At 40.5% G+C, this 11,788-nt stretch overlaps 1 protein-coding gene across 1 annotated transcript in view; it reads right to left on the reverse strand.

The window, feature by feature from the left end:
• The window catches only part of LOC120049328 (ras-related and estrogen-regulated growth inhibitor-like), a 59,864-nt gene extending 48,548 nt beyond the window's left edge, over positions 1 to 11,316 (reverse strand). The window contains exon 1 of the mRNA XM_038995579.1: positions 11,256 to 11,316. Coding sequence (XP_038851507.1) covers positions 11,256 to 11,316 — 61 coding nt within the window. The remainder of the gene's footprint in view (positions 1 to 11,255) is intronic.
• Positions 11,317 to 11,788: the final 472 nt, after the last annotated feature.

An 11,788-nucleotide genomic window follows, 5' to 3' on the forward strand; every position in this document is an offset into this window, starting at 1 on the left:
TTGTGATACAGTGAATTATAAGTGAAATAATCTGTCTGTAAACAATTGTTTGAAAAATTACTTGTTTCATGCACAAAGTAGATGCCCTAACCGACTTGCCTAAACTATAGTTTGTTAACAAGAAAATTGTGGAGTGGTTGAAAAAGGAGTTTTAATGACTCCAACATAAGTGCATGTAAACTTCCGACTTCAACTGTACATTTTACATACATGGTACTTTTATATAAAGCAGTCACTTAAATAACAATAATACTTTACCAACATAAGCTCTTTAATCCCAACCCTCAGACCATCCCACCTATCACCATAGACCACCCTCATTTGGTCTCCATGTGCCATATATTTTACAATTGTGCTATGATGTTTTATATAATTTTGTTCCTTTCTAAATCGTATAGTATCCACAGATTGTGAGCTAAAGATGAAAACCTTTCCTACGAGTATTATTATATTAATTATTGACTGACTATGGCTTTCCAAATTGCCCAACACTGCTATTTGTAAGGTTAATTTCAAGTGCATGCTATGATTCTTTTTACCATTCCTGAACCTGTGACCAGAAACAAGCTACATACTGTAGGGGCAATACCAGAATAAATGACCTATTGATTCGGTCTCTTCGCAGCAAAATCTGCAGAGCTGAGATTGTTGTATGCCTCATATATATATATATATATATATATATATATATATATATATATATATAGCATTCTGTTGGTGGCAAGAATTATATATAATACTTTCAATTGAAAAATTCTAAAAAGTGTTGAATCAAGTGTAGTTTTTGTACTAGTTCATAAACCAAATGCCATGGAATTGGTACATCGAAAATCTCTTCCCATTTATTTAGCAACCTGTATGGCGCAGCTGTCAACATTTTTGTTCTATCTTTTCTGGAGGATAAAACTGAAATTGTAACCAGCTTTGTATGGCTTGTTTAAGAAAAGAGCGATACTTTAAACAAAATTTAATTTTCAATTAGTCGGAAATGAGAAGTTGTAACCTGTATAAAAAGGCAAAAAGGCAATTTTTGAACAAAGGAAGAGCCTTTCTTAATAATCTACTGGAGAACCATTTTGGGTTTAAGTATATATGTATGAGTCAAGCTTTTAGTGAGAGCTTTAATATTTAATCATTTTAGCCCCCAAACTCATATTCATTATGTAAATAGCCCGTTTAATTTTGGCTTAGCATTCCAAATAAAATGATTTTTTTTATTTTGCTCATGATTTAAAAATGTAGTCATCTGGAGTAGGCAGTGCCAAACTGTGATAGGACCAAAGACTTAATGTGATTTTTCCATAAATAGACAAGTATTTACCTCTCCATGGTTGCAGAATCTTATCTATTTTTGCTAACTTTCTATTGATTGTGTTTCTAAATTAATTGTGGTAAGTTCATTTATATTTTTTGAGATCTGAATACCAAGTATGTCTACTTCACCATTCGCCCATTTTATTGGTAAACTACGAGGTAGTGTAAACAATATTTTCAAACGATCCAATACGTAATATGGTACACTTGTCATAATTAGGTTTTAATCCAGAGAGGCTAGAAAAGTGATCAAGATCTTCAATGAGACTGTGCAGGGGTCCAGATTGTGGACTTAAGAAAAAACTAGAGTCATCGACATACATTGACACTTTTGTTTTTATCCCCAGGATTTCTAACCCCTTGATGTTCTTGTAGGATATAGTTTTAATAGCTAGCATTTCAATGGCCATAATAAATAGATGGAGACAACAGACAGCCTTGTTTACCTCTTAAAAGCACAATACTTTGAGAAGTAACCATTATTTACATCTAGGGTTGCTGTACATAACTTTAACCCATTGTATAAGAGATTCAACAAAATTCAAGTAATCCAGGCATTTAAATAGAAATTCTAGTCATATTTTATCAAACACCTTTTCAAAATCTGCTATGAAGACCAGGCCTGGTATCTTCGATGTTTCATAATGTTCAATTGTTTCAAGTAATTGTCGTATATTATCTCCAATATATCGTCCATGTAAAAAACCTGTCTGATCAGGATGAACATTATCTGGTAAAACCTTTTTTATTCTATGTGCTATGCATTTCGCCAGGATTTTCACATCATAACATTGAAGTGTTAGTGGCATCCAGTTGTTTAAATGGACTGGATCTTTATACTTACCACCTGGGTCCTGTTTTAGTAGTAATGAAAATCAGAACTTCTTGTTGAGTACCTGAAAGTCTACCATTTGCATAAGAGTAAAACATGCTAATAATGGATCTTTGAGTACATAAAAAAAAGGTCTGATATACCTCTACTGGTATACCGTCAAGTGCTGGTGTTTTATTGCCTCAAAAAGTTCCTCTTCTGTAAATTGGCCTTCACACAGGTCTTTTTGTAAATTTTAAATGTTTTGCTTCCTCTCAAAATATAATTTGGTAAACTCTGTAAATTATTTTTGGTAGAATTTCTGTTGAAGATTCAAGAACAATTTTGTGCATTTTTCACAATTTTCCATATTTTTGTAATACATTACACTTGATCGTACCTCCATTTTCTTTCAAGTGTAGGTGAGTCAGGGAAATTGTTTAACAAACTGGTGCCTGATACACCCCAAAGCAATCCTTTTCCTCAGACTTTTATCAGTACAGTCTGTGCTGGAGAGTAGTACTTCTCTCTCATTTATTAGGAGTAATGTGTTGAAAGTCATGTGGTTTTGAATATTTGTTTCTGTGAAAGTCATACAACATGATCAGAAGTAAATATCTTATGTCTAATTCAATGGCAACAAGAATGTCATAGGACAAGGCAACTCAACTACTATTTGAGCAGTTCCACTGACACAAATTTCCTAGGTGGCAAAAGTCCGGATGGATATCATTCTTTATTGGCACTGTTGTACAGCGTCATAACAAACATAGTCATCTATGACTTAGGAAACATGTTGTTTTATAAAATAAATCAAATGCGCCGAATATAACAGGTGTAGACCTTAGTGAAATTCTTACTTACAAGCCCTTAACCAACAATGCATTTAAGAAAATAAAACAAACAAATAATTAAAGAGCAGCAGTAAAATAACAATAGCGAGGCTATATACAGGTACCGGTACAGAGTCAATGTGCGGGGGCACAGGTTAGTCAAGGTAATATATACGTGGGTAGAGTTATTAAAGTAACTTATGCATAGAAAATAACAGAGAGTAGCAGCAGCGTAAAAGAGGGGGGGGGGGGGGGGGGATGCATATAGTCTAGGTAGCCAGTTGATTAGATGTTCAGGAGTCTTATGGCTTGGGGGTAGAATCTGTTTAGAAGCCTCTTGGACCTAGACTTGGCGCTCCGGTACCGCTTGCCGTGCAGTAGCAAAGAGTGTATGACTAGGGTGGCTAGAGTCTAACAATTTTTAGGGCCTTCCTTTGACACCGCCTCGTATAAAGGTCCTGGATGGCAGGAAGCTTGGCCCCAGTGATGTACTGGGCCATACGCCCAGTACATCAATGACTGCATGATCACACAGTCTTCCGGAACAGCTGATGCTCTCATGCATGTTTCAGTGTTACTTTCCTCGAAGCGAGCATAGAAGTAATTTAGCTTGTCTGGTAGGCTCGTGTCACTGGGCAGCTCTCGGCTGTGCTTCCCTTTGTAATCTGTAATAGTTTGCAAGCCCTACCACATCAGATGAGTGTCGGAGCCGGTGTAGTACGATTCGATCTTAGTCCTGTATTGAAGCTTTGCCTGTTTGATGGTTCGTCGAAGGGCATAGCGGGATTTCTTATAAGCTTCCGGGGTATTTCTACATTTTTTATGGAAAAAAAATGTCACCTTTATTTAACCAGGTAGGCTAGTTGAGAACAAGTTCTCATTTACAACTGCGATCTGGCCAAGATAAAGCAAAGCAGTGCAAAACAAACAACAGAGTTACACATGGAATAAACAAACATACAGTCAATAATACAATAGAAAAAGTATATATATACAGTGTGTGCAAATGAGGTAGGATAATGGAGGCAAGGCAATAAATAGGCCATAGTGGCGAAATAATTACAATATAGCAATTAAACACTGGATTGATAGATGTGCAGAAAATGAGTGTACAAGTAGAGATACTGGGGTGCAAAGGAGCAAAATAAATAAAATAGATAACAGTATTGGGATAAGGTAGTTGGATGGGCTAATTACAGATGGGCTATGTACACACAAATCTAAGTAAAGGGATAGAAGAATATGTACGGATGAGCAAGGACCGAGCGGCATAGGCAAGATGCAATAGATGGTATAAAATACAGTATATACATATGGGATGAGTAATGCAAGATATAAACATCATTTTTAAAGTGGCATTAATAAAGTGACTAGTGATTAATTTGTTAGGAGTGGCCAATGATTTCAAGTCTGTATGTAGGCAGCAGACTGTGTTAGTGATGGCTGTTTAACAGTCCGATGGCCTTGAGATTGAAAAACAGCTTCTGTCGCTCGGTCCCAGCTTTGATGCACCTGTACTGACCTCGCCTTCTGGACGGTAGCGGGGTGAACAATATTTACATTAAATAAAGTGCATGTTTTCTGGAGAACAAAGGAGAGTTGAACAAAAATAATCTGAATGCTCAGAAAGTCACTGTGGGCAATATTCATGTATGAGCCACTCTGGGCTCTCTCAAAAAAAATTGAAAAAGCTGTTGCGCAGCAACTCACTGCCTTCCTGAAGACAACCAATGTATACCAAATGCTTCAGTCTGGTTTTAGACCCCATCATAGCACTGAGACTGCACTTGTGAAGGTGGTAAATTACCTTTTAATGGCGTCAGACCGAGGCTCTGCATCTGTCCTCGTGCTCCTAGACCTTAGTGCTGCTTTTGATACCATCGATCACCACATTCTTTTGGAGAGATTGGAAACCCAAATTGGTCTACACAGACAAGTTCTGGCCTGGTTTAGATCTTACCTGTCGGAAAGATATCAGTTTGTCTCTGAATGGTTTGTCCTCTGACAAATCAACTGTACATTTCGGTGTTCCTCAAGGTTCCGTTTTAGGACCACTATTGTTTTCACTATATATTTTACCTCTTGGGGATGTAATTCGAAAATATAAATGTTAACTTTCACTGCTATGCGGATGACACACAGCTGTACATTTCAATGAAACATGGTGAAGACCCAAAATTGCCCTCGCTAGAAGCCTGTGTTTCAGACATAAAGAAGTGGATGGCTGCAAACTTTCTACTTTTAAACTCGGACAAAACAGAGATGCTTGTTCTAGGTCCCAAGAAACAAAGAGATCTTCTGTTGAATCTGACAATTAATCTTGATGGTTGTACAGTTGTCTCAAATAAAACTGAAGGACCTCGGGCGTTACTCTGGACCCTGATCTCTCTTTTGACGAACATATCAAGACTGTTTCAAAGACAGCTTTTTTCCATCTACGTAACATTGCAAAAATCAGAAACTTTCTGTCCAAAAATGATGCAGAAAAATGTATCCATGCTTTTGTTACTTCTAGGTTAGACTACTGCAATGCTCTACTTTCCGGCTAAAGCACTAAATAAACTTCAGTTAGTGCTAAATACGGCTGCTAGAATCCTGACTAGAACCAAAAAATTTGATCATATTACTTCAGTGCTAGCCTCCCTACACTGGCTTCCTGTTAAGGCAAGGGCTGATTTCAAGGTGTTACTGCTAACCTACAAAGCATTACATGGGCTTGCTCCTACCTATCTTTCCGACTTGGTCCTGCCGTACATACCTACACGTACGCTACGGTCACAAGACGCAGGCCTCCTAATTGTCCCTAGAATTTCTAAGCAAACAGCTGGAGGCAGGGCTTTCTCCTATAGAGCTCCATTTTTATGGAATGGTCTGCCTACCCATGTGAGAGACGCAGACTCTGTCTCAACCTTTAAGTCTTTATTGAAGACTCATCTCTTCAGTAGGTCATATGATTGAGCGTAGTCTGGCCCAGGAGTGTGAAGGTGAACGGAAAGACAATGGAGCACCGAACCGCTCTTGCTGTCTCTGCCTGGCCGGTTCCCCTCTCTCCACTGGGATTCTCTGCCTCAAACCCTATTACAGGGGCTGAGTCACTGGCTTACTGGTGCTCTTCCATGCCGTCCCTAGGAGGGGTGCGTCACTTGAGTGGGTTGAGTCACTGACGTGATCTTCCTGTCTGGGTTGGCACCCCCCCTTGGGTTGTGCCGTGGCGGAGATCTTTGTGGGCTATACTCGGCCGTGTCTCAGGATGGTAAGTTGGTGGTTGAAGGTATCCCTCTAGTGGTGTGGGGGCTGTGTTTTGGCGAAGTGGGTGGGGTTATATCCTGCCCGTTTGGCCCTGTCCGGGGGTATCATCGGATGGGGCAACAGTGTCTCCTGACCCCTCCTGCATCAGCCTCCAGTGTTTATGCTGCTGTAGTTTATGTGTCGTGGGGCTAAGGTCAGTCTGTTATATCTGGAGTACTTCTCCTGTCTTATCCGGTGCCCTGTGTGAATTTAAGTATGCCCTCTAATTCTCTCTCTCTCTCTCTCTCTCTCTCTCGGAGGACCTGAGCCCTGGGACCATGCCTCAGGACTACCTGGCATGATGACTCCTTGCTGTCCCCAGTCCACCTGGCCGTGCTGCTGCTCCAATTTCAACTGTTCTGCCTGCGGCTATGGAACCCTGACCTGTTCACCGGACGTGCTATCTGTCCCAGACTTGCTGTTTTCAACTCTCTAGTGTCATGACGTTGCCCTCTTTGGGTACAGCGAGCACCATCTCCCTCTCTCTGTCTCCTACAACCAGGCTGCTGTGGTCAGAGAGGTCATAAATTCCTGGAGGAGATTATCTCCTCATGGCCACAGTATAGAGAGAGAGTGAGTTCTCATAGGGAGAACAAAGGAATTTCTTCCACCTCACAGAACTTGAGGTCTGAACAGTTATGTTCTGGAGAAGGTATAAAAGATCGGTGAAGAATCCAGCTACGAACTGGTCCATTTGGTACAATTTTATGAAACTCATGGGAGACAATACGGCCACATTACCATAATGCTGTTTATACAATAGCCTCAGATATGAGGCTTACATCTAATTGTTGTATAAGATGAATGAGTGAGGATGATACTGTTTGTGAAATTGTGTAATGTGATTTTGGACTGTTTAATGAAGGAAACTCCAATTCCCTTTGGAGTTTAACTAAATCAGAGGACCGCCCATGAGCACAGTTATGGTCTTGCGTCCTGGGACAGGCCCTTTTCTGCTCTTCTGAATAAAACCCCCACCCGGGTTTTCTATCACCAGATCGAGCTTACCTCAATTTCGAGGGGGCTAAGGGTTGAGACGAGACCAGCTTACCTCGATAACGAGAGGGCCAAGGTTTGAGAGGAGACCATAAACCTAAGGTTTGAGTAGATGGCTGAATCTTTTAACCATACCACGTGGTTAAACTCTTAGACTATCGATACCGACAGAATAAGAACAAGTCTTTGATATTAATTACTAGTCTGCAGCTAAGAATTCAGTATCATTGAACGCGAAGACCGACAACCGCCGAAACATCTATTCTATAACAACATGGATGAATGTCACTCTGACCTATTCATTCTAACCACGACAGAGAGAGGGCGGACAAACTCTCCAACGAGAAACAAACTTTTCAACAGAGATCCCGACGACACACTGAGCGTAAATATATGTTGATTGCAATTATTCCCAAATGAGTGAGCGTTCATGTGCAAAGGATTAGCATTTCAATTGTTATCATTATCAACTTTGTAGTGGCTCAGCTCAGTTGACCCCCACTTCCCTTTTTGTCCACCAAGCCGTGATACCGGTTTATCCCACTAGGGAAACTCCGTTATCATTTCCTTGTAACTATCTACTGTTTGTTCATGCATTTCTGTGAATTACTTAGTTAGTAAATAAATGCTTTTAAGACAATTGATGTATAGATGACTCAGTGAAGACTGGGTTCGTGCAGATAACCAACAATTTACGACGTTTGGAATGAGACTAACGTGAGGTAAATAATAATTTATTAATCAGAAGACTAAGTGATCAGATCTTAAAATATCTGAAAGTGATATTAGGAAAATTATAACTTTGTAATCTGAATATTTTCCTTGGTGCCCCGACTTCCTAGTTAATTACAGTTACATGTTTTAATCAGTTTAATCGCGTGATAATAATTAGAGAATCTTTGATAAAGATTAATCTTCAGTTTAATGATGCCAAAGACACGACACTAGAGACAGCAGGAGCGGTAGAGATACTCTTAATGATCGGCTATGAAAAGCCAACTGACATTTACTCCTGAGGTGCTGACTTGTTGCACCCTCGACAACTACTGTGATTATTGTTATTTGACCATGCTGGTCATTTATGAACATTTGAACATCTTGGCCATGTTCTGTTATAATCTCCACCCGGCATAGCCAGAAGAGGACTGGCCGCCCCTCATTGCCTGGTTCCTCTCTATGTTTCTTCCTAGGTTCTGGCCTTTCTAGGGAGTTTTTCCTAGCCACCGTGCTTCTACACCTGCATTGCTTGCTGTTTGGGGTTTTAGGCTGGGTTTCTGTACAGCACTGTGAGATATCAGCTGATGTAAGAAGGGCTATATAAATAAATTTGATATGATTTGGGCCTTGCCCTTGTATCAACGAGAGAAATTGCACTGTCTGTCTCCTGCCAATGCTTTGCACTTTGGCACAAATGATGTGAGAGCAACTCTGAGACACTGGTACAGATGTTCACTGGTGAGCCCGGTGTGGTATTTTTTTTTAAGAAAGGTCATTGTGGAGAAGACTGATTTACAGCTGTATGTGGAGCCAAACATGGTCAGGATATGTAGTACCCGTTTTTTGAGAACAAGGACATCAACCGCAGGCACCGTCTTTCCCCAGAAAGTGACAGGGTCACAATCACAAGCCTGCTCCTTCAAAGCCACATTTCCTTGCAGCTCAATCAACTCCATGTGGGGTTCTGGATGAGCAGCAGTAGCCCTCTTCCAACAGTGAAGTCATCAAAGCAAGCCTTGAAGTTATCCATTAGCTTCTGGATGAAATCAACATGGTTGTGGAACATCTTAGTCTCCCTGCATTTGCACCAGAAGATTGAGGAAGTGGACAAGTTCTCCCTGGAGATCATTCTGGAAAAGCTCAAATTTCCTCTGGAAAGCCCGGACAGCTTTTATCATGTCACACACTGTTGTCCCGTCCCTGCAGATTAAAATTTTTAATGTGTGATGCATTTTTGACAGACATTACAACTGGTTGGCAGTCACTGTCACCGTCTTCTCATCTTCCAAAAACTCAGACAACTGAGTTGCCTTGTCACTCTTTTTCTCTAATAAGAAAGCTTTGATTTCCTCCCGAATGGCCCAAAAGCATTCCAAAACCCTGCCTTTGCTGAGCAATATGATATTGTTGTGCAACAGTAAATAATAAAAATGGCATTGGTCTCTGTCAGAAATCCTCGTAGCAGGCGGTGTTATAGGGATGATGTTGCTCTCAAAAAGTTGATCAGTTTCATCATCGTTTTCATGACCTTAGAATACTCTTTTCCCAGACTGGCACACAGGACAGATTGATGGGTGATGCAATGGTAAGATGTCAGGTTTAGGGTGGTCCTCTTTCAAACGTGCAACCAGCCCCCCTCTCTTTTCCTATCAAGGTTGGAGCTCCATCTGTTGTGATGAGACCACGGACTTCAGATCTATCCCCCTTTTTGTCGGCATCCCTCTGATGGTCTCATGGGTATCCTCTCCCCGCGCGTGTGCTTCTGGATTTGTTAAGACCAACAGCTCCTCACAGAATTCCTTCTTTGCTTCAGTATACAAGCTGACAAACACCAGAAGCTGGGCATTATCAATGTTATCTGTTGATTCATCCACAGCTAATGAAATGCATGGTGCATTCTGAATGGCCTGATCAAGTTGTGAAGTCAAATCTTCAGCTAATATTTCAGTTCTCATTGCTGTGGAATCTGACAGCGGGATCTGATCTTTTCCCTAAGCTAATTTTTTTGTTACCTTCAAGCAAGGTGTCAGCAACTTCACACATGCATTATTTTACCATCTCAGCATCAGAAAATGTTTTTTTTGTGTTTTCCCAAAACCCAGGTTATCCTCAGTGAATACTCCATTGCATGTTGTTGGGCTGTCAGGGAATTGACATGGACTTTGGTGGACCTCTCATATTGGGATTTGAGTTGGTTGATCTTGTTGGTTCTCACCTCCGTGTTTAGGAGATACATCGGATCGATATTACTATTGTGTCATAACATTGGCACTTTTCACAAGGGCTACGGACTCACTGCATATTAGGCACATTGGTTTTGTGCTGGTTGTGGGAAGAATTATGTTTTTGTTTTTTTAAAGCTTTCTAAAAATAATTTACTTTTATAGAACTAAATGATGTTTAAAAATAGATGTTGTTCGGTCCGTATTGACCCTTAACTGGGTCTGTAAGTTGAGTTTGGCTGTCATAGGATGATGATGTGTGTGAAGTCTTGCAATATACAGGGCTGGGCTGTAAAAACATACTTCCCTTTTATAGAAGCGGTATTCCTTATTCCACATTACCTATTAGTGGTTAATAATACATGTTCATTGCAAAGCAACCTGCTGTACAGTGTACAGTACTTACAGTTCTATATGGGTTTTCATGGAATCATTTGGCATCTTTCCACAGTTTCCAAAACAGTCCCTTATTTGACCTTCACATACATCAGTGTTACATAATGGCCTTCTTAAACATGGAAGATATTTATTTGAATGTTATCCAACACCATCGAGAGCAATCTGTCTTCATTTGTGCCGTGCAAGAGACATACGCTCTTCATTATCTTGTTAGCTACTGCAGATATCATAATAAACAGCATACTAAATATGGTGACCCGTTTGACATGTGCATTAGGCTATACAGGAGAGTTTTGCCAGTTTATGTTCAACTGATTCCGAATGTGTTGAATTGGCTTGGGTAAAGTAAGGCACTTCAGACCAGAACAACAATCAGCGGTTGATTTAGTAGATTGTGTATTGTGTCATCGTCACTGAAACATGGGAACTAAAACAAATACTGCTCTTCTAACAAAAATAAGCCCACAAGCCATATATCTCACTGACTCACTCCAATAGATGAACAAATAGAAAGACACAAACATGGAAAGACAGACAGCCGGAAGACAGACCGAGAGTAAACAGTCTGAAAATCATGTCGACAGTCCAACAGATAGGCATTGGGCACATACACATACTGTACAGCGGATAGACAGGCAGGGAGGCAAGCAGACAGACAGATAGTGGTCCTCCTACCTGATTTACCCACTCCTGCTCTACCGAAAACGGCCAGCTTCATCTCGGGACTCTTCGCCATGGCAGCAGGTAGCGACCGGAACCAGAACGGACCAATCACAGAGCCGATAGATCACACAGCGGGTTCTGGGATCAGCCACCCATCCTCAGTTCCAGACACGGGAGCTGGGATGTCCGGGAAAGCAAACCATCAAATACGGGACTAAGGCTTTAATATGAAACAGCTTGTCACAAATGAACATAGATGTATTTCCTGCTGGGATCTGAAGCTATGTGAAATGACAGGCAAGAAGCCTTTGATATACAATTTCCAAGGCAGTGAGTCGTAAAAAACATTTTTAAGGCACGCGATTCGAGGTCGTCTGGTTTATGTGGGATGAGGTCTCTGGATCTGAGAAAAATATGTTGTGTCTAAATGCATTAAAGAAATATATAATAGGTGTAAGTGTTGTGTTCTCTATAGTTTCCTTTGTATTGAGAACCCAGGTGTTATTTATTTTGAGGCTGTCAAATGGCTGTCAATGGTGTGCTAA

Source organism: Salvelinus namaycush, chromosome 6 (assembly GCF_016432855.1).
Source record: "Salvelinus namaycush isolate Seneca chromosome 6, SaNama_1.0, whole genome shotgun sequence".
Taxonomy (NCBI): Eukaryota; Metazoa; Chordata; class Actinopteri; order Salmoniformes; family Salmonidae; genus Salvelinus; species Salvelinus namaycush.